General features: G+C 37.4%; 2 protein-coding genes and 1 long non-coding RNA gene across 6 annotated transcripts in view; 1 reads left to right on the top strand and 2 right to left on the bottom strand.

Moving 5' to 3' along the window:
• LOC106961293 (troponin T, fast skeletal muscle isoforms-like) overlaps positions 1-7,354 on the top strand; it is a 14,181-nt gene extending 6,827 nt beyond the window's left edge. For all 4 annotated transcript variants that reach the window (XM_015054917.1, XM_015054915.1, XM_015054916.1 and 1 more), the window contains 9 exons: positions 2,369-2,387; positions 2,492-2,537; positions 2,684-2,800; positions 3,721-3,798; positions 3,879-3,992; positions 4,075-4,187; positions 4,497-4,587; positions 5,534-5,574; positions 6,995-7,354. In XM_015054917.1, coding sequence (XP_014910403.1) covers positions 2,369-2,387; positions 2,492-2,537; positions 2,684-2,800; positions 3,721-3,798; positions 3,879-3,992; positions 4,075-4,187; positions 4,497-4,587; positions 5,534-5,574; positions 6,995-7,031 — 656 coding nt within the window. In that variant the 3' untranslated portion in view covers positions 7,032-7,354. The remainder of the gene's footprint in view (positions 1-2,368; positions 2,388-2,491; positions 2,538-2,683; positions 2,801-3,720; positions 3,799-3,878; positions 3,993-4,074; positions 4,188-4,496; positions 4,588-5,533; positions 5,575-6,994) is intronic.
• A 1,929-nt stretch (positions 7,355-9,283) lies between these two features.
• myod1 (myogenic differentiation 1) lies at positions 9,284-12,723 on the bottom strand. Its single transcript, XM_015054909.1, has 3 exons — positions 11,989-12,723; positions 11,111-11,180; positions 9,284-10,772 (listed from the first exon to the last, which is right to left on the bottom strand). Exons 1-3 carry the CDS (start codon positions 12,574-12,576, stop codon positions 10,546-10,548), a joined length of 885 nt encoding a protein of 294 aa, XP_014910395.1. The 5' UTR covers positions 12,577-12,723; the 3' UTR covers positions 9,284-10,545.
• Positions 12,724-25,176: 12,453 nt separating this feature from the next.
• LOC106961291 (uncharacterized) lies at positions 25,177-26,053 on the bottom strand. The gene is made up of 3 exons (XR_001427740.1): positions 26,000-26,053; positions 25,338-25,450; positions 25,177-25,256 (listed from the first exon to the last, which is right to left on the bottom strand). It is a non-coding gene; the product is annotated as an uncharacterized LOC106961291 (long non-coding RNA).
• Between the last annotated feature and the right edge of the window lie 1,379 nt (positions 26,054-27,432).

The raw sequence follows: 27,432 nt of genomic DNA, 5'->3' as shown, positions 1-27,432 counted from the left end.
ATTTTATTTTATTTTATTTTTTTTAAAGCTGCAGTATGTGCCTTTTATTAAAAAACAATCACAGATTTTTGTCTCATACCATTCTGCCATGACTTAGTGACAGTTTCAATTAAAATGTAAAACATATATATTTATATAAAATGGTACATTCTGCAGTTTTAATGCTAAAGGCTTAGTTTGCATTGCTCTAAATGGCGGTTCTGTGAAGTATTGGTGATAGTTCCCTTACCTACAGTAGGAACGTGTCGTATCACCATCAGCTGGTTGAGACGTAAATACAGTTTGTGTGTTGGAGGCTAAGAGCTAGTTGGTTGTATGCCTACTGTTTTAGCTGACTTTAGCAATTTACTTTAACTCAAACTGAAAACAGCTGAGCTTTTTATGTGATGGTACCTTGGTTCAGGAAGTGGGGGTGGTTCCACCTGGACAGGTCTGCAGTCCTTCCAGCGCAGGGCAGCACAGAGACACAATGCAACACACCTAATGATGATTTCAGCATGACCAGTTAACCTGCCGGCATGTTTCTGAACTGTAGGAGGAAGCATGAGGACCTGGAGAGAAGCACCTGAGCGTGGGCAGAAGTTGTTCAATCTATGCAGAAGTCTCCTGCCCAGATCTAAATGTACCAGGCACCACAATTCACAGTTAGCTTTAACTGATACTTTATTGGTTAAAACCTATTTTCTGCCCCCATGTTGTTTGTCCTGACAACAGAGCTGCTAATAATACAGAAGGTGACAAAACATTTCCTTAGTGTGTCATTCTTGTAGGTTGACCCAAATGGACCCTGCAGTTGAATCATTGACTGAATGTGACTGATTCAGTTCAATTTTACTCTAATACTTCTCAAATAGAAGCATCTTTGAGAACCCTGTGATATCTCTACGTGAATCTGTCATTTAATTTGATTTCATACATAACGTTACTTTACAGTAACAGTAAACACCACTAGCTTTAGCAAAACTGGGTTTAAAAAGATTTAATTTTGTTAAAACCATTTCAAAGGGCAATCATCTAACTTGGTTATAGATCTACTTATTAAGCATAACCTACTCACAATGAAATGCACACAGAAGGCTTGACTAACATGTTTGTCTTTTATCCTACTGACAGAAATGGACAATGCTTTTAAAATTTCACAAATTTTAATCACATTTATGTCTAATATGTGTAAATTTTCCACTTATCTTTATCCAAGAGAAACAACAGAAGTGTAATGTGGAATAACCAATGCAAACTACCAAGCAACTACCCACTTATTTTCAGGAATTTTATGTTCTGGATAGACGTTTTTGTTTTATTTTCCTCACGTTGAATGGGTTTACCTATTTCAATGTCAGACGTTGCTTTTCTGCGTCTTTATTTGACGCTCGTTGCATGCTGATGTCATTGAGCTGAAGAGGAAGGTATGTAGAGATAAAAACATTTGATGGATATGAAAGGGATTCTTCTGGTTTTGGTGGGATGTCAAGTGTTCTGGTTTGAGGCTTATTTCTGTCAGTCCAGGAGCACCAACCAGTTGTCAGGGTGCTGGGGTTTAAGACATAAAAATGAAAAGAAAGTCACTTTTTCTTGTTTTTGGGAAAAATCAAGAGTGTTATTGGAGAGCGAAAAAGGGTGAAAGAATATGGATTCCTAACACATGCTTTCCTGCACAGCAAACTTGGGGAGGCTTTCAGACCCAAAACAACAACTCAACACTGCACTCCATTATTTATTTATTTATTTATTTATCTAATATGCAGCCAAAGGTCATCAGATATCCGTTAAACTGCTGCCAGTAGGGCTGAATGCACCCTGCAGAAAACAGAGCTCACGTTTCTCTTCCCTAAAATTCAACTCAACTCCTCCAGATCTGGAAGTCCGGCTACGTTTGCTCTGCAGCTCATCGTATGCATGGTTCAGGGCAACCAGAATATGTCTAAAAGGGAGAAAATGAAGAAATAACTTGTGTTAAATAATTTTGGGGGTCAAGCCAAAAAGAAAATAAAAGTCTAGAAAGAAAGAGAGCAAGAAAGAAAGGAAAAGAGGAAGGAAAAAGTAAAGAAAGAAGCACTAACAGAGAGACTGGTTGTATTAACTGTTCAGTTTTAACTGCCTCTTGATTCTCACACACGTTTTATTTAATCCATGTTTAAAGTTTACACTTCTGCCATATCTGTTTCATTGAATTTTGTTTCATTTCCCTGTTGTGACTCTAACCTTAGCTTTTAATAAGGCAAGTTTCTTATTTTCTTTTTTCACAAATTAATCTCTCATTTAAAATGATTGTGATCTGTGAGCAATACCCAAATGAAGTGCATTATAGTCTGTGCCCCTCCTAACCCAATGACATGTACTCATCCCCTCTTCATTTCTTAACCTGCAGAGGAGAAGCCAAAGTTCAAGTAAGTTTCCTCCTGTGGTCATGTGATCATTGGCCACAAAACAACAATAATAATAAAAAAAGGTCCACATCAGTAGACTGAAACAGTGAATCCCTCTGTTGCAGGCCCAGCGCTCCAAAGATCCCAGATGGTGAGAAAGTGGACTTTGATGTAAGTGAGACTTAAATGAGATTAAGAAGGTTTGTTTTTATTTGTCTGTGATGTTTCCTGCTGAGTGCTGGGTCCATTATTATTATTATTATTATTATTATTATTATTATTATTATTATCATTAACTTATTTCTTTTCCAATGCAGGACATCCAGAAGAAACGTCAGAACAAGGATCTGATGGAGCTGCAGGCCTTGATCGACGCTCACTTTGAGTGCAGGAAGAAGGAGGAGGAGGAGCTGATCGCACTCAAGGAGAGGATTGTGAGTCTGACTCATTGACTTGATTTGATTTAAATCCAAATGTTACATCCAAACAGCCCTGGACAGCAGAGTGAAAATAAGCCTTTTTTGACATATGTTAAGGAGAGTCAACAATGAAATATTTTCCTTCAATTTTCTTACTCAGTCAGCAAAACAATATATATATATATATATATATATATTGGAATATATATTGAAGGACAAGAATATTTTAGGTGAAACAACACAACATGGATGACCAGATGCTGTCACTTACTCATCTGAATTTGTCAGTGCAGTTGCTTCATTTCTCTGATGTGTTGAAGGTTTGGTGTCGTCGACAGAGAACTGTCCGATCGTTTACAACCTGCTGGACATGAAGGACTTAGTCCTTTCCACTTCAGCACTGCCAAACACTCTCCTCTTGACTTTGCTGAAATCTTACTTTCCTGCAGTCAGTTTTATAGTGTGTGGTTTGCGCTATATGAAGCTTTAAACTGCAAAGACACAAATGTATTTTTGGTCTAGTTTCTACAGTAAATATCTCAGTGCAGTTGAAATAAAACAAGATTAACTCATAAGTAACTTTTCATCAAGCTACATGAGTTTGTTTAAACTTTATATTTTCTTAATATTGATGAAAAAAGTATTACTTACAAAGACAGATTATTTCACTTATAACTTGTGAAAAACATGTTATAAGTGAAAATGATCTGCAACACAGAAAGTACTTTCTTTTAATAAATATTAATGAATTACTGACATAAACAAGTTTGCATATCTCGCTGAAAAGTTATTTGTAGGTTAGCTTTGTCTTATTTCAAGCTTACTAAGATATTTGCTCTAGAAACCGGACCCAAATGACTTGGTAAGGTTTAATATTTTTGCATTGTAAGTGTTTTTGCACGGTCTCCATGACTACGCCCTTCCCAACCCTGCAGGAGAAGCGTCGCGCTGAGAGGGCTGAGCAGCAGAGGGTCCGAGCTGAGAAGGACAAGGAGCGCCAGGCCAGACGTGAGGTCGGTCGACTGATTATGAGGTCACGGCGCCGGTCAGCGACAGTGTGGACTCACTGTGGGTTTATGTGTCGTGAATGCAGGAGGAGAGGCGGATAAGGGAGGAGGCTGATGCCAAGAAGAAGGCTGATGAGGAGGCTAAGAAGAAGTCAGCTCTGTCCAGCATGGGTTCCAACTACAGCAGCCACCTGCAGAGGGTCAGCACACACATGCATGCTCATACCGACGGAGGCAAATGTAGGGTCTTGATCCACTCTCATCTGTATCCACACCAAACAGGCTGACCAGAAGAGAGGAGGAAAGAAAGAGACTGAGAGGGAGAAGAAGAAGAAGATCCTGGCCGCCAGGCGCAAGGCACTCAACATCGACCACCTGAGCGAGGACAAGTTGAAGTATGACTCACTTTCTCTTCCAGGAAGCATCTTTTTGTCGTTTCTTATCTACAAAAAATAATAATAATAATAATAAATCAGAGACCAGTAAAAACTCCTTGTGGACACATGAGAGTTAAAGCTCTTAAACATTATAACCTTCTGCTTCCAAACTAAAAACCATTCTAATGAGCAACAGTCTGATATTTATTCCTGTTTGCTGTCTACTTTTTTACACCAGAAAGTGATTTTTTTTTTTTAGACTAGCTGTGAGTTGCATGATGACAGCGGTGCTCAGAGTTTGTAAAAAGCTGATTGGTTCTCCTGTAGGGAAAAGATCACTGAACTCAGTGAATGGATGCGTCAGCTGGAGTCTGAGAAGTTCGACCACATGGAGAGACTGAAGCTGCAGAAGTACGAGGTGAGAAGAGCTGATTACTCTGCTGCCTCACACACATCATTTGGACATAACAGACCCCAATGGTCAAAAAAGGTTATAATAATTACATTTTGTAACTAAAACTGCAGAATGAATGATGCAGGATTTTTTCTAAACACAGATTTTACGTGACGTCTTTATTTTGTTAGTGTTGAAATATTGATTCAACTTAATTCAGTTCATTTACAGCAACAATTCACAAGATCTGATTTATACACAGAAACATTAAATCAATCCTATAAAATATAATAGACAAGTTCAAATTACAAACATTCTAACTGAATCCCAGTTATTATACAGGCATCTAATAGTGGATATATTACATATTACTATTTATCTGATGTTATTTGTTCAGTTTTACTCCATCTGATGCAGAAAAAAGGAAACTAAATCTGATTATTTCTAGTATTTGCTCTGATTTTGTTTTTACTATTTTGAAATTTATTCCTTAAAAAGTTTTTGATATGAAAGAGCTCCAAAACATGAAAATTTAAAGCTTGTGTGTGCGCGTTTGTTTGTAATACCTTGTGGGGACGATTTTCCTGACATATACTACGTTGTGGGGACCAATTGCTCCTTGTGGGGACCGGAGCCTGGTCCCCACAAGGGGAAACCCTGTTTTTGGGTCAGGGGTCAGAGTTAGGGCTAAGGTATGAATTGAGTTTTGGTTAGGGTTAGGGTTAGGTATATGATGGTTAGGGTTAGGAAAAGGGTAAAGGTAAGGTTTAGGCTGTAGAAATGAATGGAAGTCAACAGAAAGTCCCCATAAAGATAGCAACACAAACGTGTGTGTGTGTGTGTGGGTGTGCGTGCGTGCGTGCGTGCGTGCGTGCGTGCATGCGACATCTCCACCTGCTCTGCTGTATGCTCCGTCCTCCATCACCTCATTATTTTCTGAGATTAAAATTCTTTTTAATTTTCTTTTCAGGTTACAAGACTGCGCAAGAGAGTGGAAGAGCTCAGTAAATTGTAAGTCACAAAAATGATGTTGTTCCTGCATGTCAGACAACAGTGAGAGAGACACTACAGTTTCCCAGAATCACTTTGTTACCATGGAGACTAAACCTCCACTCATGAGTTGGCTAAAGAAAGTCAGAGCTGGTGACTGGGGCAGTGTGGATCTGTTGCTGGGGTAGATTTCCTGCAACCTGGAAGTGGAGAGTTTCATTCCAGCGTCTTCGTACGTCACTGTGACCCTGAGTGAGGCACTTCACCCAAAGCTGTGCATTAGTTGTGAATGAGTGAACGTGGATTCAATGTAAAACACTTTGTTTGTAGAACTAGAAAAGGCGTCAGTTGACCTTTGTTGACTCAGCATCAGATTTTTATTGTTTTCTTATGTTAAAGTTGGGGACAGCTCCTTTAGCTGAGATCATCTTTGAGTTTTTGTTGCAGTTTGCAGGTTGTATTAAAGCTGTAATTGGTTTAAAAACAATATTTTTATGTTTGGCCACCCCTCCAAAAACGCGTTAGGTCGCAACTTTTGAGTTTACTTGCGGTTCTCCTTTTGGTGTCGAACTGTTTGGTCATTAGTCGTGTATGTTGGCAGGGAATCAGACAGGTCAGTTAGAGCCTGCTGGGAAATCAAGGCGTATAGCTGGAGGTGTTTATAATGAGACTGGTGCTGTAACACCAGTTTATAATGAGAGTGATGCTGTAACATCACACAATTAAAGCCAACAATGGATTTAATTAGACTCTAAGATTAATGTTTTATAATGCTTATATTTTCCTTTTCCCGGTATTTGGCTAACATAGAATTGAAGGAAAAAACAGGATTTTCAAATTTTTCAAAACATTAAAAGTTGATTGTATGGCATGTTTAAATTTTAGATACTCACATAGCCAATCTGCTTGTGCATAAAAAAGAACACACACACACACACACATATATATATATATATATATAAGAATATTTTTTTTTCACTTTACATATCTGCTCCCCAGTTCACGTACAAAACATAGTAAAAACTAACAGACTTAATAAAGAGGATAATTTGCGAAAAAGGTTTGAAGTTTCATATTGTCCAAAACATGCTTCATCTTCTGATGTGTTAACTCTCAAAATTAGGTTTAACCTCAATATAACTATGAATCGACTAATTAGTCAATAAAATATTTCAGCCAATTAATCGATGATTAAATGTGAAAGGAAGGAGTAAAGCCTTCTGTGATTAAATAAATGTATTTACAGCACACTGCTCTCTACCTACAAATGTTCATACATGCTTTAAAATGGTGCCACAAAACTTTGGTGAATCTGTTTGCCTTTATGTTTCACCAACATGGCGTCTTTGGGACAAATGAGACACAAGTTGCTCCTGTTTGGAATTAAAAATGTGAAGCCACAGCTCTGACACGTCTCCCTGTTTTCTGTTTGGAATTACAGCAGCAAGAAAGGTGCTGCAGCCCGCCGCAGAAAGTAGACAGGCTGAACCCACGAGTGCTTGCAAACCAAACTCCCATCACCATGGACACACGCAGGATGAAGCAAATCACACTGTGGAGAAGGTTGCACCTCTGAAGAAACTAGTAACGCTGAGGTTCGCCCTGCGGTTTCTCAGCCATGTCCTGAAGAAACAAGGAGCCTTTAGCCACCGTTTAATAGGAAGAAAACACTACTCAACATGCTTGCCATCACGCCTCCTCACCCTCAACTCTGTGGTTCTCAGTAATTTTGTAAATAAAGTGTGACTCTTCAAGCCATGTCTGTAGTTATCAGAAGCCAATAAAGTTCCGTCTTTTCAGATGTGGAATCTTAAAGTCATCTGTTCAGCTCTTATTTCATTTTTGCCGAGCCGATTCTAGTCTTCGGTCAAAAGCTCCAGTCATTTGGAACATGCTTTTTTACTTTAGTCAGCCTAAATTAAATTATTTTCAAGGGTCTGCAGTGCAAAAGAGCGCAACATATTCAAGTATGTTGCAGTCTTTATATATATATATATATATATATATATATTCTTTATATATAAAGAATGTTGCTTATAGTCTTAAGAGTGCAACATATTCAAGTATGTTGCACTCTTTTGCACTGCAGACCCTTGAAAATAATTTAATTTAGGCGGGGATGTAAAAACTTCAGATCACTTCAGATCAATATATTACATGGCTCAGCATAGAGAACATTTTCAAATAAAATTTTAAGTCTGTCCTGCTGATTTTTTTAAATTGATGACAATTCTTATGCTTATTTAATATTTCGTATGATGAGATTTCAAGTGTTGTGACTGTAATTTATTCATCAGTAGTTTTAGAGAACAGGAACAGCTGGGTGTGATACAACAACACTTCCAACTTTCTGCTGACAACAGGAAACCAAGTGTCAACTTTGTTCAAAGGCAACATCCACGTTGACTAGGAGTCGTCTGGAACAGACCATGACTATGGGAACATGGATTGTTTTCAGAGTATTACAGATAAGTGGCCCTAGGAAACCAAAACGTGGTATGTCAGAACCAGTCGAAGTTCTGACTCTCTCTCTCCATCAGACTTTACATTTAAATAACACCTCACTGTTTTCATTAACACGCAAAGAGTTGCTCCTCTAACCAATAAAGCAGAAAAAAAAAGTTTTATCGAATTTCTCCCAATACAGTCAAATATAGTTTTATTGTAAGCAGGTTTAGCCTGTTACATATGAAACTAGACTTTTATTGTCTAAACAAAAGACTATCAGCAACATATGAAGAGTTTATGTTGCCTCTGTTTTCCAAAATCTTTACTTTTATTTCAAATGAAGCCCTAGGCGAAAATTCAACCTGTAAGACTCTTCCGGCATCACCTATCACCACGCCTTCACCCCAGCCAATCAGGACGCACCACCTCTCTACCTCGATCCAATCAAGTGACAAGAGCTCCTTCAAAAAGGCAAAGCAACTACTTCAGCTGTGTTTCAACCCACCTCCTCCCCGTTTCCACCACCAACCTCCTAGACGCCTCCAGGCAGTGGCGCAACTACACATTATTCAGGTGGATGCGAAAACATAAATTATGGAATTGAGAAACACTGCTCTACAGATTGAAATAGATTAACATGTTTCAAGCTGTTTTGTCCAAAATGGGCTGGTAACATTTTGTCACATTCTAATGTGTTTCAGAGAATTGGACACACATTGATGAGCGATCAAAGCCTTATGACTAAATATCTTATTTTATAACAACTTACCTGAAATCCAAAAAATAGTTTTAAAAGCTTAAAAAAAACTGTACTTTCTCAGTTTTACCAGCAGATGACTCTGTCGACATCCTTCCTTTGTCAAAACCTGCTGGTCTGTGTGTGAGTCAAGTATCACCCATCCAGAGGTAATTATTTTAATCTTTAAGTAAAATGTCTTGAAATGTGATAAAATATCAACGTCAAGCTTTTTGTATAAATAAGCCAGTGGATTTATTTACCTTAAAAATTTCACACAGTTTTCAGCAGTATAAATATAAAGGTGGCAATTTCCTCACAACAACAAACAATACAAACTGGAACATTAAATACAAATGCATGACTTCACATGAAACAAATCAGCTCTTATTTACACGATATGTACAGAAACAAGAACTAAACGAAACTGTATGGTCCTGACTGAGACTTCCGGGTCTGGATTTGACAGGAGTTTAAAACCAAACAATAAAACACAAACAGTAGATTACTTCTCCAACTGCTGCTTGGTCTGTCTCTATTATTTTGTCAGTAGGTTTTCTCTGAAGAAGTTTTTTTTTGTTTGTTTGTTTTGTTTTGTTTTGTTTGTATTTTCAGATCTACTGGAGCCTTCAGGACTTCAGAAGGAAGGATGAGAGTAGAGGAATGTTACTGGATGGTTTTCAGACTCATTTCATCAAATGAACAAACTAATTCTTTTTTCATATAACTTAAATAGAAAAAAAAAGCTATTAGGATAATAATATTGAATCCACTCACTTAACCCAAAAAGTGGAATAATCATCTATGGTGAGAAAATAAATTATTCTTATCAGTTTAGCATTTATACGACCAACCTCCTGGAACCAAAGTAGTGACAAGTTTCTACTTAGTTATCTCTTCAACAGGGACAAAACATGTACATATAATAATAATAATAATAATAATAATAATAATAATAATAATAATAATAATAATAATAATAATAATAATAATCGGTTTGGTCTATTCACTTAATTTTTAGATTTTTTTTACTTGGAAAAAATTTTTGAGGTTCATGAAGTTCATGTTATGAAGCTTGGGCGCAAATTCAATCTGGAAGACTCTTTAGCCTCACCTGCCTCATTAATCAGCGCCTCCCTTTCATCACCCTGGACCTATCGGCGCTGGACTAAGCCTTCATCATGGCCAATCATCGATCAAGCTCCAGTTGATAAGGACCTTCATCCATGGCCTCCTCCGCTTACCAGCTGCGATCAACCCATCTCAGTCCCATCTCCACCTTTAGCTCCCGGCTCTTCAGGTCACATCCTTCTTCGACCTCCGCCACCAGTATAGGCCCCGGGGGGATTACATTCCTATGCAGCATCAGTAATGTTTATCAAGCTTATCGAAGTCCAGCTCGACGTCCTCGGCCGGGGCCTGAACGCCAAAGCACTTTAATGTTTATTTGTCATAGAACTTTTTAATCGCTTTCTTTCTCTGTCTGAGTCTCTCCAGATTGAATAAAGTTTCAATTAAGACTAGTGAAATATGAAATCACATTAAATACAATTTCAAATCTATTTAACAAAATGTCCACTGTCCTTTGATAAAAACTTTGACAGGTTTAGTTGAGTTAAATTAGTTTTTTCTTCCCGGCAGGAAAGAGCGTTGACATGATGTAGAGGGATGCGTGTCACACTGCTAACAGCTGCCGGAGACTCTTTAAAAGCAGAATAATGAGGCCATTTTGTTACAGTACGTGTTTTCCAGTAATAACTCTACAATAAGGTAGCGTGCTGCATTCCAGCGGGGCTGAGCAGGAGGCTCTATAGGACTTGGTAGGTGAGGTTTGGATCCTGGTTGTCGAGGGAGGAGGGGATCTGGGTGGGCTCTCGGGCCTTTCCTGCCTCGCTGAGCGGAGCTGCGGAGGTCGGGGAGCCGTAGGCTTCAGGTCCGGGCTGCAGGCTGCTGCCGTCCGTGGAGATACGCTCCACAATGCTGGACAGGCAGTCCAGACTGGAGACCACTGAGCTGCGACCCCTCTTCGGACCAGCTGCACAGAGATTTTATACAAATACATTTATTGATACTTTTATTAAAATTTGCTGTAAATTGATTTGTTGCTCCCCCACACGCGCCCCATGTGCTACAAATAAAGTTACTTGATTTTATTATTATTATTATTATTATTATTATTATTATTATTATTATGTAATTGGGTTCTTAAATTTCTGACTTTAATGCAAAACATTTTCATTCTGAATTTCCCCCCGATTTAACTTAGTTATAAATGATGCGACTGGAAGTGGTTCAAATTCATAACCAGTTAAATATAATATTCCATAACACTCATTTGATTGATCGAAAGGCTCTGAGAACCGTGTGTCTCACCGTTTAGCGTCTCAGAGAAGAAAGAGCTGCTGTCAAAGCTTCTTGTTCTGCTCGGTCCGTTAAAATCCATCTGGAAGGAAAAGAAAGGCCGCTTACTGACGTCAGACAGCATTTTCACCGGAAAAGTGAAAATGGTCTCCGGAAGTATTTTTCCGGAGACCAGTTTTTACATAAACGTTAGTGTTTGACTTTCTTTAAGTGAAATAAAACAAAACTACCATCTAGTTCGTTGACTGGACGTATTTCAAAATAAATCACACATCCTGTGCCTATGCTGAAATGTTATTACCAAATCATGTCTCGTTTTTATGTATTTCTGCTGTTGATACATTTTAACACTTAACATCTTAATATATTTCTCCATAAACGTTTAGATTAAAATGCGCATTTGAAAAGAATGGGGAAAAACAAATATCATTTTAGTTAATTCAGAAAACACCAATCAAAAGAAATGTTCTCAAGTTAATATTATAATAATAACTATATTATTATTATTATTATTATTATTATTATTATTATTATTATTATTATTATTATTATTATTATTATCAGCATACCAGGTGTGTCTGTGTTGTACTGTCTGCTTCATAAATCACAAAAGTGGACTAAAAAATAAACAAAAACGAATAATCGAAAGCAGGTCAATGCAGGTGAACGGGCATTTAAAATGTCAAATACCCGTTTGACATTTTAAGTAAAAATAAAATAAAATAAAATAACGTGTACCACCAATCAAGCACCGGTCATTTTATACTGTTCGTTGAAATTAAAATAGTCTAATAGGAAGGAAAGTTATGACTGGCCTGGGACGGAAACAGGTAGGTTGAAAGCTAAAGATCGTCGGTGCGTAAAAGCGCACCGCGCGTTCCCGGACTCACCATCCCATCGGAGCAGTTGGAACGGGGACTGGACGCGTCTGAGTCCCCGCTGTAATGCTCCAACACCGGGTAGAAGCCTTCCTCCTGGCCGCCGCGCAGGAGCGCCTGCAGAGATTCGATGTAGCTGATGGCGTTCCTCAGAATCTCCACCTTGGGAAGCCTCTGGTTGGGGTTGGCCGTCGTGCAGCGCTTCAACGTCTCGAAGGCGTCGTTCACTTTGCTGAGCCGCCGGCGTTCACGCAGCGTCGCCGCCTTCCGTCTGTCCGCGTTGGTGGTCTTCCGCTTGCAAGCCTTGCAGGCCCACAAAAGGCAGCGGCCCGCCTGGTGGTGCCCGCTGGGGACGCGGACGTGCTCGTCGTCCTCAGCCTCCGGGTGCTGGAGCTGGTGATGCAGGTGGGAGCACGGTGAGGGCGATGATGAAGACGAGGAGGAGGAGGGGGAGCAGGAGTCCTCGGGTTTCAGCGGGACCACATGCACCAACCGCGGATCCAGGTCCTCGAAGAAATGCATGTCAGTGGTGTTAAAGCAGGGGTCATCATAGAAGTCATCAGCAGAGGGAATGGAGAAGGAAATATCCGACAGCTCCATGAGTGAGTCCAACCCAGAGCAGAGCAGGAGACAGATCCGCCGGAGCAGAAACCAATAGCCCGCTTTCAGTCGATGTGAAGTGTTCAGGCAACAGCGAAGAAGAAGAAAGAAGAAGGAAGAAGAAGAACAAGAAGAAGAAGAAGTGTCGTTTGATTCCTGTTCTCATAGCAGCTGTCAGCCTGGGGTCCCTGCATCTTATACATGGCCCCGCCGCAGCGGGCAGGGTCAGGGTACTTGGGGTCCGCCTGGATTTGACCAATCTGCTGCCAGCAGGAGGGGTTTACAGATTCACGGTAATTAGCTCAGTCCTACAATTAACTCAAGAGGAGATTTAAAAAAAAAAAAAAAGTGCAGAAGGAGCCAGAAACCCGCAGCCGCACAACACGGAGACAGAAACAGCGCAAATGGTCATACCGGAAACAGCTCTGCATGATTTATTTTGTTTTTCGTTTGATTTTCATTAATGTTGCATCATTTTACAAGACAATCCGTGCAAGAAATGAACCGGATCAAATTTGATCTGGTAAATTATGAAAGAGCAAGTGCAAGATCATTGTTAAAAATTATTCTCATTGTAATTCGATTGTAAAGTTGAGTGTAATTGGATCAGAGAACTTTTGTTTGTTTGTTAAATGAAATCTGAATTGAATCCATTATGATTGTAAAATGGTTTGAAAAATCATAGGGTAAATATTTGAACCATTATTTATTGTAGTATAAATTTAAACTAATCATAAAAAAATCTTGAGATAATATCAGAAATTATAGTAAATACAAGTTATAATGTCGGGCTTTGTGGGAAATAGTTCCTCAATAATCTAAATTGTAAATCTTGTAAAAAGGAAAAGGTGTTTTAGAATATAATAATAATAATAATAATAATAATAAAAATAATTATTATTATCATTATTATTATCATCATTAATAGTAATACTAGTAGTAAAAAGTAATATGTGGTCATACTATTTTTGGAAGCAGTCATATGAGTACAAATACAATAAACTTAATGAATTATTTCTCAACCAAACTCTAAAACTTCACTAAACTCTAATACTTCACTCCATCCCAACTCAGAGAAGCTCGTGTTCATATTGGAAACACGTCCACGGAGAATGTAAACGCTACATGAAAAAACAAAACAAAACAAACAAACAAAAAAAAAAACATCTAATGTCAGGGCGTATTTTTAGACAGATGAAGCTCCCCTCCCCTTCGGAGGTGGGGTGGAGGGGGTCGTTCTCCTCCGGCTCCCTGCAGCCCACCCCTCAGCTGTGCAGTTTCATCCATAATTCAAAATTTCCACTCACAGTGAACACTGATTTGTTTTTCGTTTTTCTGCGGATGTAGGGAGTTAACCTTCCAAACACGACAGAAACAGCAAAGTTACATATAACTCTGGAAAACTTAAGATATAAGAAAATAATTATCTTAAAAAATGAAGAGCCCACTGCACTGAACCCCACTGAAAACCTCGTTGTTATTGCACCAAATATTGATTTCTGAATTCTTCCTGAGTTCAAACATTAGTATTGTTGTTTCTAAATTAACATGAACTTGTTTTCTTGCATTATTTGAGATCTGAAAGAACTGCATCTTGTTAGTTTAACCATTTCTCATTTTCTGCAAATAAATACTTAACTTTTGATTGGAACCTCAGAGATTTGTTATTAGTTTATAGAATAAAAAAAACAATGCTCATTTTACTCAAACATATACCAATAAAAAGTAAAATCAGAAAAACTAATCTAAGTTGTCTCTAATTTTAAGTTGTCTCTTTTTTTTTCCAGAGCTGTATCCTACCCTGCTAAACATAATTCAAGGAAGTATTAAATATTCTAGTAGTTTGATTTTAAATATTCTACGTAGTTTGATTGTCTCTGCTTTCTACACTCACAATTGGCATATCTCATATTATATTTTCTGCATAAATTAATCACACTTTCAGCTTCTGGATTTCTGAATAAAAATGAATGCACCTGCATTACCTTCCAAACCTAAGCCATACACTGTAAAACATTTAAAGGTGGGTTAACTTGAAGATGAAAATCCACCTGCTGCCTTGAAAATACAATTAAAGTCAACATGAAAATTGTATTGGTTTCTCACTCAGAAATTAAAGTTCATGAAGTTGATTTAGCAAGAAGAAATAAGTCTAAATGGGTTTTTTAAGCTTTAAGTTTGTTAATCTTGAACTGTGAGTTTTAACTTAATGCTGCAGTTTAAACCAAATAATTATTCCACAACATACAAGAAAAAACTGCCCTCTACTTAATCCATAATTAAGTAGATGATTATAGATTAATCATCTAATTATTTTCACTCACAATGTCAAGTTAAAATAACTATTTTACCTTATAATAACCCATTTAACATTTAGAATAATTTAACTTCTGTTTTCAAATTGCACGAACAAAATTTCTGATCTGATAATGAATTTTATTAACATCACAATGAATTCTTCTCAGAAACATTTTGTGTGAACAGGACATTATCCACAAGCTTTGCAAACTGTCAGTTGCATTAAAATAAACACTTGCCTTAATAACACACAAGAGTCAGATCAATATAACACACACAGGATACAAAAATATGCTGCTAAGCACTCTGGGAAATAGTTCCTCCTGTATTTTTCTTCTTTCAGTTTTTTTAACTGCTAAAAATTCTAGTTTATTCAACTCTTGGAGGTATTAAGTCACAAAACTTCAATACATTAATTCCCTATGTAAAGTATGAATATAATAAACACATTTCTAGGAACTCTCTCCATTAAATGTCTTTTTGAGGAGGAATCCTTCAGATTGTAGTGAGAGCCTTGGTGGGACTGAGTTCTGCTGCTCTCATTGCTAACTTTAAGTATTTTTCTTATGAGAATGCTAGCATCACATTATTAGCAATATGTACTGCTAACGTCTATATATATCTACTAGTTGATTGCTGTTATGTACTATTCGTTATAGGTCTGAAACTTTGCTAAATCTATTTTAAATTCAATAGTCAAGTTGGCAAAGCTCAAAATACTTTGGAGCTCAGTCAGATTATCTCCATATTTTGTCTTGTTGACTCATCATTTATGAGTAACAGAAAGAAATATGACATGACTTGTGGTACACAACACTAGAACACGAGAAATTTAACAGGTGTCAGAGAATTGTGTTGTGCTAATCTCGGGTTTAGCTGACTAATAAAGTTGGGGCAGAGAACGGTCAAAGGCCATGCTGTGACAAACCAACACCACCACCGATTCATCAGCCACCTGGAAACAACATCATCACCGCTCTATCTCTGTGGCAACATTAATCTTTCCACTTTTCTGGAACGATTGGGGGGGGAACTTTAGGTTGTGGTGTGTTTAAATGTACAATCTGACCTGCTTACTTTAAATGACTTAACCTGCTTCCATATCTTTGTTATTTAGATTCAAATTACTAAGTTGGGGCACAACTTGATTATAAAGGAAGAAAGCAAAATAGTTATTTCTTAGTTATTGTTTAGCAATTATCTGATCATTTAGAATAATACAAAAGTGACTTAAGTCAAAACAAAGACTCTAATATTTGTCTGATTAAACAGTCTCTTAAGTTCAAAGAACCAAAGAACCTTAAATAACAATATTGATTGTCTATGAGCATCAACGGTTCACTGACTAAGCAGCATGAGGCTAAGCTGCTCATGCTATAGTAGCTGTCAGCCACATGTAGCTTAGCTGCCATTAGATTTAAGAAAATGGGACATCTTAGAACTATCTGATGTAACTCAGCGGTCAAATAAGGGGACAAAATTAGCAATAAAAGAGAAATTCAACTAACATTTAAAACACTCGTTGGAAAGAAGTTTGAACAATCCAAATTCTTTATTAGTTTTAAACACACCAAGCTCTCAGGCCATTTTTTCTGGAACACTTCCAAGTTTTTAATGGAAAAACACATCAGAAATGCAGAATAAAAACACTTACACTGGTCTTCCTAAGATATTATTTCTGCAACCTACTGTGAATAGAGTTCCAATGAACAAGGTGGGCTGAATCGTTCACCTGGCTGCATCTTTGTCAGAAACCAGGAGACAGCTAGCTGCTCGACTTAGAGCTTGGAGTGTGTTTTACGGCAAGAAGACTACAACATAGCGTTTTTAGCTCCACATCAGGCTGGCATAAGTGTCCTGCAATGGTAAAGTGCTGCTTCTCAGCTCAGGTTCTCAAAATAATCAGAATTATTAGTGGCAGCTATGCATGGCTAATACAGGTCAGCTTGAACAGCTGAGGCATCCTGTTGGCTCCTGTCTGGCTATCAGACAGTCATACTCAGCGAAGCTGTGACTCTCAGCTCTGGAGTTCAATAGGCTTTTTCATCTTCTTCTTCAAAGGGGCTAGCAACCAGTTTTGGGTTGCTGGCAGCAATTTTGGGGAACCTGTAATTCCAAGGTTCCTTTTGCAGAATTCTGAATAAAACCAGGATCAAGGTTTAATCCTTCTGCTGTGATTAGGTACTGGATGTACTAACAGTGACATGTATTTTTGGATCCTTTGCTCCTGGGCAGCCTTCCTCTGCTGGCGCACTTTGTCCAATGTAGCAGAAAGAGATAAGTATTATCCTAGACCTGGGTTATCTAAACAAGGTTGTACATTTAAGATGCTCTAGTTAACTAGAAAAAAATGTTTACTAGATTAATAAATTCAATAGTCAAGTTGGCAAAGTTTGAAATACTTTGGAGCTCAGTCAGATTCTCTCCATATTTTGTCTTGTCTTACTGTTAAACTAGCAGAGCCCAACATTGAACATTAGGGGATGGAGCAGGATTGAAAACTAAACGTTTCCTAACCTGGGACGTTTTTTTTTCAGCTTTTGAGAGCTTTAATCTATAATAGCTCCTAATTTGCTTAGGAGCTATTATTTCAGAAATCAACATCTTCTACCATTATGATAATATGTGATTTTACAGATTCAAATTCAGGTACATATATTACAATTTGATCCTGGTCGTAGTACAATGTAATCAAATGTAGCCTCTTCCTGAGCAAGCAAGCAGCAGCAGCGGGAAGGAATGACTCACTTTTTATAAATGATATCTCTGAGCGGCATCTGCATGCGTGTGTGTGTGGTGGTGTTAAACACTCAAGTAACTTTAAACACTCTGCTGAGTATGTCATACAGCAGTTAATGTTATGATGACCACAAAACAGTTCACAGGGACCCTTTACACACTAATGCCACTCAGGTTACGTTTCATGTTTGTGATCTTTTCTATGTCATAGGCTATGTGTGTCCATCTCTCTCTCCTGTTGTGTGTGTGTGTGTGTGTGTGTATGTGCGTGCGTGTGTGTGTGGTCATGAAGTACCCCAGCTCTCTGTGTGGTCTGTCACCCTTTACCCTGCAGACCTTCAGTGTCTGAATCAACACACTCAGTCTCAATGTTCCTGCTGCTGCTCTTCACACATTAAACATCCAAGCATCATCTTCCCACTGAGTGACAGAGTGAAACCAGCTCTCAGTGGTTGTCTCAAAGGACCTGCACGTTTCTGTAAGTTTAAGAAAATTATCTTGGCGTCTTGAAAAAGTGAAACGTGAACAATTAGCATATTTTGAATAATTTTTTCTAACCATAATCAGCATGTTGCTTACATCTCATCACCTGAACTCTAATAAGCAATATTGGGGGATCCCTCCATCAACATTACAACATTGCTAATGATGTAAAGTTGATGTAATGATGTAAAGTTAGTTGCATGACTAACTGCAAAAGTATTAAATCTAATGCACAAATATTCACCTTGGAGGGAGGAACAGGGCATTGTTACCTATGAACTTGTGAGGGCAAAATGGGATTGTAAACAAGTTGATAAAAATCAACTGATGAAACTTTATTTATAGAATATGAAGTCAAGTGTGAGAAAGTATAGAGTTAAAAAACAAAATGCATTACACCACTAGAGACGAGCGCAACAAAATCAAAAAGATATAGAGTAAAAAAACATAAACAAAAAGCAGAAAAAATTTGTCATGAAACAATGCCAACTTATAAGTGATAGAACTCAATTATAGATAAATAGATAAATCAATAGAAAATTTGGGATTTTTCCTCAGGGAAATTGTAGTTCCCGTCTCCAACGCAGCACCCATACATCAAATTACTTAAATATTTAAATTAAAGATAGAGGTGGGAGATAATTAGATTTCCTCAGTTACATGTATCTGAATAACTTTGGAAAAAGTGTATTTGTAGGAACAAGCTTACAAAATTACACTTTTTATCAGAGTAATATTATGAAGACATGTTATGCTAACTAACTAATTTCTGGATATTCTGTCCACTTTGTAAAACGTTTAAGTCTAACAGTTAAAAGCCAAAAGTCAAGATGGTAGAGATACATGTATGTCATCCATGTTACTGCGCTCACCTCCAAGGGTCTTGAGGTGAACAGTGGGATAAACAAAGTTTCAAAAAATAAATTAGAGAGGTAAAATTTCATGAGGGTTCTGGTTTATTTATATTTTGCACAAAACAATTTTTCTCTAACAGTATCTACAAACTAAACAACGACGGCTGATTGGTGCCCACCCCACCCATTGCACATGGCATTGTCAGGTTAACTCCAACGGATTACAGTATGAGGGACCCTGCAGACTTTGACATGATCAGCAGCTGATAACCTGAGCACAGTTCTAAGACTGAAGCATATAAAAGGCTGCACCCTCCTCTCTGGCCGGCTAACAAGAGTGGCTCCTGGGGGTCCTGCCTTCTCTGTGCTGGTGGTCCACACACTTTAACATTCTTTATTTGTTCAAATGGTGCCGAACGTCATGTGTCTATTTTACAAGCCCAGTATTGACACTTCAACACAAGGTTTCACTAAATTACATGAAGGTATTCTATTGAACTTCAGATCATTTCAAATGGCATGCATGGACCTAACTTAGACCTTAACATCATTTCCTTTGTCATTTATCATGCTGGATTAATTAAGCTGTGAAGATTTGTTGTAAAAGTAAAAAAAAAAAAAAAGATTTCTGACCAGAAAATTATGCCAAACAATACTTCACTTACCTTATGAGAATTAACCTTTTATTTCGGCAAATAAAAACACAAAACAGTATTGATCTACTATTGTAGAACTAATATCACATGCCTAACTGCTTTGAACACTCTGGATGCAGCAATGGCACTGAAGCGTTTTACAAAAGCCTAACTTTATTTTTATTTCTCCTCCATTATTCTGCACCTGCCAGCTTTTCATCATGGACAGTTTCTGTACTGATCTTTATTAACCTACATATCCTACAAAATAGGCCAAGTGCTCCCTTGTTCATGTTATTAATACTTTTTCCATTTATTTTCTGTCTTTTATTTTGTCTCAGTAATCTGAAATACATAGTCTATTAATTAATATTTAATTAATAGTTCTACAATCTATTAATGTCTTGACATTTTGCTGGGCAATAGTCTATTTAGGTACAAGTAGAGGTGAATACCTAAAAATTTTACTGAAGTAAGTGTAGCACTGCTTTGACTCAACACAAAGTAAAAATTAGTCAATAAATAACTCAAGATTAAAACAGTATACTATAAAAAGGCCCCTGAAGTACTGAGTATTTGAATAGTATTCTTAAACCTGATTTGTGACAATGAAGTATTCACACAAGCAAAATATACAAGTATATTTGCTATACTTTGAATAATGAAAAATTAGCAAAAATAAATGACCTCATTTCAAAATAACAAAGTCAGGCAGAAGAAACACCTTCCAAAAATTCCAATTCTCCAAGATAAGCAACTTTTGAAACCAGTATTTACAGCAGGAAACAAATACAGGAACAGCACAAAGTACTTTCAGTGAAAATATCCAACAGGTCAGACTCATCAAATAAGAAATAACATCTGAACAATAAAGCTTGTTTGAAAAACAGATGTCTCAAGGTTTGTGTGGACATGTCTGGTTATTTTTCAGTTAATATATGTTCAGTTACTACATTCAGTGTAGTAACTTGACTTGGATGGAGTATCCAGAAATTGCAGAGTTGAAAATGTTCTTACTTAAGCAGACGTAAAAAGTATGGTGCAGTTAAACAACTGGACTGAGACAAAACAATGGCCCTGGCATTTTTGACCAGCACGGGCCTCATGCATAAAGCGTGCGTGCGCACAAAAAATGTGCGGTCCCATATTTTACGCAAAAGTCGGCATGTATAAAAATTAACTTTGCGTCAAGGTTTGCGTAAATATACGCACACTTTTTCGGTGGCGTGAAAATGTGCGGCAGCCACGCAAACTTTGTTCTGTGGACAATATCAAACCACAAAGCATCAAAACTCACCTAAATACCCTGAAGTCTGACTAAATTCGGTGTTATTTAGACCAAGAAGCACCAAACCGATGTTTTTCATGATTTTAATATTTTATTGCTTAAAGGTAAACGATGAAACTGAACCGCATTTATCCTCAGACAATAACGCACACAAAATAAAGAAAATAAAAATATAAGTATGTGAAACCCTCGTTCAAAAGTAAATAGTACTTTTCCTCAGTTTTTGTCTCATAAAGATGTAACGCATTGGTCCGTGAGCCGAAGCGCATGAATTGCATCTACGGGGTAATTTCATTTTCACTAAAAAAAGAAAGCAAGGTTGGATCAGCAGATTAACTCAAACCTGCTGATTAAAAATAATCAACAGGTTTGATTATTTTTAAGGTGATCAAGGTGTGTATGCAATCACACGTATATAAGTAGCTGCGTAAGGTGAGCCGCATAATTGTGGAGCTTTGGTTCTGATGGAGAACATCGCCAATGGAAGGATTCAGAGGGAGCGTTTGTTCAGAGATCATATTGACCTGCTGGGAAATGTTGATGATGGTTTATTAGCGTTTAGACTGATCATCCTGGATCTCTGAGCAAAACTTAAAGAAGGCGTGCGATCCAGCTGCAGCCATCCTTCAGTCGAGCCGCCCGCTTTGTGAATGCGCCTTATGGACATAAGGCATCTTTATTCTGTAAATGTACAACTTATACACACGATTCTACTATTTAGAATAAACGTCCACTTTCCCCACTCAAAGGACTCTCTGACTCTGTCTTAAAATCCTGGCTGAACGCGTTACTGTTCAGACAGACATTTGCACGATCTCTTATTATTATTTTTTTTTTTTTTTGGGTTTTTCTTTTCTTTAAAATGTATTTTTATTTTTGTGAGGTGGCCTTATGCGCCCTCAAAGCACCTTTTAAATAAAATATATAATTATTATTGTCAATACTTATACTGCTTCAAACAAGGACGACGCCATTGATTCGCGTGGTGGCAGACTTCCGGGTATTTATACTAATTTATATATGTATTTGTGGGAGGCGACAGGGTGGACCAGCAGCTGCGCTCCCGCATATTAGGATTTATAAAGGAAAGGTGCGCGGCCACGTGCGTGCGCACGGCTTTTTGCATCCGATTTTTTTTTCTTTTTTTTTTTCTTTTTTTTTGTGCGCCGCACTTTTCTAAAATTTTCCGTACTCCAAGTTTTAGTGTCAAAACTGCGCAGTCTTTTATGCACGAGGCCCCATATTATTTAAGCAATATGTGCGGCAAATGACCAGTAATGAAAAAGTAATTTTATTTTGATTTTATTTTATTTGCAACAGTTAGTCGGCACTGAGCTAGCAGATAAAAACAGGGTTTCATTTATAGAGGATTCCGATTCATTTTAAAAGTGCAGTCACCAAGACAAACGTCATATGGCAAAAAAAAATTAAAAAAAAATCTGATTGATAAAACGATGCGCATATACACCTCATGACTCACAGCTGTACCTCAAAGTTCGGGCATAAGGTCTCAGCCCAGCATCTGCCCTCTGTCCGCCCACGTTCAACCATACAGACGCATTTTATGTTATTGTTTATGTCTGAAAATTATGCACATGCGCACAAGACTGGAGGTCAAAATACTCTTCTATTTGCCATCTATAAAAATATAGCTTTTTGTAATACCGAAAATGCATAATTACTTCAAAACAGTTATATAAAAATATATCTGTTGTTACATTTTTCACCTATGGAGGTCGCCAATTTTTCACTTTTGCAATGCATACTGGGTTGATGACACAGGTAGGTATGTTCTGTACTGGAATCTACAAAGTAAATACAGAAAAAACACTACGGACCTAGGTTACTGTCTCGGTTGCCCAGAGACCGACACTACGCAGCAGTAGCAAGCTGGCATATCAACCCACGTTTTAGAAGCTAAAACTCTTGCAAAAATGCAGACGTATTTTTGTACATTCCAGGCTGAACATTGTCAGTGATTATTATTAATAATTATTATTATTCATAGGGTATAATTCATATTATACCCTATGAATATAGGTAATTAAAAAAATTGTCATGGCACAGTGTTCTGAATGACATCAGACAAAATGGATCATGAGATGAACCCTGCAGATCTGTCAGAACCTAAAGAACCAGACATCATTGTCTATTCATTTCTCAATCATCTCCTGAGGCTGATATGGTAAAGAAAATCTTATGATTGATTCAGCTTCTTATTGTACTTTTAGTCAACGGTTATGGTTTGATTATTTGCTTAGGATGTTGAGTTAATATGATAATTGTTTTCATATATAATACTATTAATCAAAATATTATAAATGGCCATTTAAATAACAAATCATATTGATAGATTAGTAAATACATAAAAGTTTCCTACATCAAAAAGTTTGAGTTCATATTTCTATTTACTCAGTTCATCAGCAAAACATGTTTCTGACATGAAAATGTTGCTTATTTTGTCAATATATGATTTTTGATTAAAATGCAATCAAACGCAATAATTTACAGGCCCTATAATTAACTCAATTTTTTTTTTTTAATTCAGTTATCTTGTACTGAAGTCCCACCAATATTTTCTTCACCAGGCTACAGCATACCTAGGTGGACCCAATATGGGGAAAGGGAGGGCAGACAATACAGGTCCCATATGGGTTTGTCCGTGGTTTCCATGGTGGCCCCACATGGGTTTGCCCATGTAGGGGCACTGGCTACATGGGCCCTACATGGGCCCTACATGGCGGTGGGCCCACATGGGTTTGCCCACGTAGGCCATGTAGGCAGTGCCCCTACATGGGCAAATGTGAATAATTAAAGACTGAATTTTGATTAAAACATTGTATAAATGTAAAATACAAAACATGACATTTTTAGTTCTTTTTCCTTCATTTGACATTTCAATTTAATTTCAAACATTATGTCTAGTGTAATTTTATTAATGATGACATGTTCTAACATTCATATTACCATACTATTAAGGAAAACAGCAAAGAAATAACATTTGACATATTGTCTATGATTGGTAATGTAAAGTACAAAATGAAAAAGTCTAGAAAGCTCAGAACATTTATTTTGACTCAATCTGGTTCTTACAGCTTTTTCTTCTCTTTCATCATCAGGACCCCACACTGCTCTCTAGCTCACAGACACAAAACTCTTGTTTCTGTGCTTGGGCAGTTAGAAAGCGCCCCACCCTTCCTTGGCTGAGAGGCTGTTTGACACCACTACTACTTGGAATATAAAATTCACCAAATTCACAACTTGATCACAGCTTGCAGTTTGTCAACAATCTCTCACCAGGGAAAGGAACAGCTCTCACTTCAGCTTCTCCTGACGCCTCTTTGTAGCCTGACATTCCATTACATTTACATATTTTAATATAAATCAAATAACCATTTTTATAGTTTTATCATCAATCACAAATAATGAACATGACTAAAAAATGTGAGAAATTTTACCGTACCGTAGTTTTTTACCATATTCTGAAAACACGGTAAAATTCTGGCAACCAAAACTGCCAGTTTTTTACCGTATTTTGAAATTGCAGTATTTTACTGTTTTCTAAGAATACGGTAAAATTCTGGCAACCAAAACTGCCAGTTTTTTACCGTATTTTGAAATTGCAGTATTTTACTGTACTTTGAAAATACGGTAAAATACTGGCAACCAAAACTGCCAGTATTTTACCGTATTTTTAAAATGCAATATTTTACAGTTTTTTTAAGAATACGGTAAAATTCTGGCAACCAAAACTGCTATTATTTTACCGTATTTGTGAAATACGGTAAAATACTGTATTTCCTAAAATATGGTAAAATAAAAAATTAAAATGTGGTTTTGCCGTAGTAAATATGGTCATACTGCCTGAGGCATAATATCTACATAAGTGAAAAACATGGCAAGACTGTATGATATATTGACATTTTATTGTAAAAAAAACCCAAAAACTTTATGGAAAATTACCAGTCGCTGTTCTTACCAGAATTTTACCATAAAAATTACAGTACAACACACAAGGAAGTGTAACTTGTCAGCATTTCTATACAGAAAGAAAATGAATTAAAATTAAACAAAAATACAGATTACGAGTAATCCACTTAAAGAAACAATTTCTATTTAAAAAGTCAGTTAAAAAAAGAACTGATTCTATTTTCTGTCCAGTTTCCTCACGGTATTACTGAGATCTGGAAAACAAAAAAAAACAGCATGTGTCCACATAAGAGATAACCTATTGTAGAAGAAAAACCGGTGATAAAACGATTCTTGTTCTGGGTTGAGCGTAACAAGTCACTGAGTTCAGACTTCGCTCAGGATGGTTGTAGTCTTCCCAGTCACAGGTTGAAATTGAGACTCACATGTTGTCAATCAGGTGTTTCCTCTCTGCTGGAAAACAAAGCAAAAGTTAGAAAGATGCACTACGTGAACATCATATAAATGCACCATTTGCTTAAATGTTTGTTTCACCTTTGTTGACTTGCATATGGAGACTGATACTTCAACCAGGCGGTGTGATCATTTCTGACTGAAAATTCAGTAGTTCTTAAACCTTTGTTTGTTGTCGACAGGTGTGATCCTCTCTGCAACCAGATAAAATACACAAACAAAATACATAAATAAAAACAAGACCTGTTGTTTCAGTGAATTGTCCATCTCCATCCTTCCTTTTGGGAGAAACATTTTTCTCTTTACAATTTATTCAGGATAGATGACACAAGAACAAAAACTCAATGCATAAGGTCAAACAGAAAAAAAATCCCAAAAAATTCAAAAACAAATTTAAATTTGAGCTTTATATCTTGTTATAATTCCATGTTCATGAGGAGTCATTTCCTTATGAAAACATGTTTGCGACAACCTCAGATCTACCGAATGGTTGCATTGAATAGTTGCATTGAAGCAACCATTCAGTAGTGCTTCAATGCTTCCTCATGCAATGCGCCACCCGTTTATACAAAGCTCCGTCTTGGAGCAGCAATCCTTTTCTTCTTTTTTCAAATGTATGTCCCCAAACAAGAGAGAACCCTTGTAACATGTTAAACAATCTTACGTCCAACTTTCAATACACAAATTGACTTTAAAAGTTACAAATATAACTGTTTTAGGCAATTTATGAAATAGATACTCACCATTTATCTGAGTCTCATGAAGGCCAATAAGTTGTCTTCAACCATTTATATGAGTTACAATTCCTCCGAGCTAGCAGAAACAAAGCTGTAAATGTGTACACTTTTCATACAGGCAAACAAATAGATAGACCTGAGACAATTTATGCTATGTTAGATTTTCTCAGTCACATTTGGTGCATTTCTCAAGTCATTGTTGGCATTTACAAAACAGTAAGCGCATTTCTCAAAACAATTTGTAGAAACAGCAAAAATAGCACTTGTTTGCTTGAAAAATCCTTAGTTCAGCTCTCAAAATTCTGTCAGTTAACATATCAGTGACTCAAAATAATAAGTTATAGTTCCTCTATGTACAGACAAGACAGTCATACTGATTAGTCATGGGAAGACGCTACAAAATTCACATTTACGCTTTTGCTGTAATTTATTGATGGACCATGCCATGGTGATTCAGAAAGAAAAAGACAGAAATGCAGAGAACAAAAAAAAGTAGATAAGGAACCAGAGGACAATCTCCTCATGGAAAACTGTACAGTGCTGTAGAAATTACATAATTACATTACATTTTAATTTTTATCGTCATGCTGACGAAGGTTCCTCAGTGGGGTTAAGGAATGAACAGTAGGGTGGGAAGACATCCATCAGCATCATGTTGTGGGTTGCAGCCATATCCTGATGTTGGACTGATAGAAACTGGCAGATGTCCTCAGCCTCTTCTGACTCTTCTTCTGCTTCCCTCCCAACTATTTCCTCCTCAGCCTCACTCCTCTTCTTCTCTCTGGCTGTTCACTCTGTCCAGATATTTGTTCATCAGTTCTCAGAAATGTAACATTGTGTTGTGTTCTGGATATATAGACCATATTGTTGCCAACTGATGGTTCACAAGATGCACCTTCAATCAACCTTTGTCGTATTTTAACGATTCTGTATTTTAGTTCTGCTGGGGTCCATATCGTTATGTGTTTTTGTTATAAGTTGCATTGTGATCATTGTTATGTGTAGAGTGTTATGGGCTTCCCCTGTCTGACTGCTGACTCCCCCTCACATCCCTCACATGTGGGCGAGGGATGAGGGGAGCAGGAGGACCAGGACCGATGCTGATTTGACAGAACAGAGCGGAGAGTTCAGTGTGTTAGCAGTGAGAAAAACTTGTGATTTACACTTAAAAAGGTTCAGTGTGAGGAGCGAGGTGAATTAAAGGAGTAAAATATATTTAAAAAGTCAGCGCATTAATGTCTGACAGGGTTGAACATCGTCAGCATTCTTGAAGCCTAATGAAGTGTAGAGTTACTTGATGACTCACTGGCAGAAGCTTAGAAACACCTCGAGAGCTCAGACGATCCTGACAAGTCAGGACTGTTTAGAGCTATTAGCAAAACCTCAACAACAACAAACAGGAGGCCTAAATGTGGCTGGATGATGGAAACAGGTTGTGA

Source organism: Poecilia latipinna, unplaced genomic scaffold (assembly GCF_001443285.1).
Source record: "Poecilia latipinna isolate Pla-1442-1.1 unplaced genomic scaffold, P_latipinna-1.0 Scaffold1286, whole genome shotgun sequence".
In the NCBI taxonomy this organism is placed as follows: domain Eukaryota; kingdom Metazoa; phylum Chordata; class Actinopteri; order Cyprinodontiformes; family Poeciliidae; genus Poecilia; species Poecilia latipinna.
This window is presented reverse-complemented; position numbering and strand designations above follow the sequence as displayed.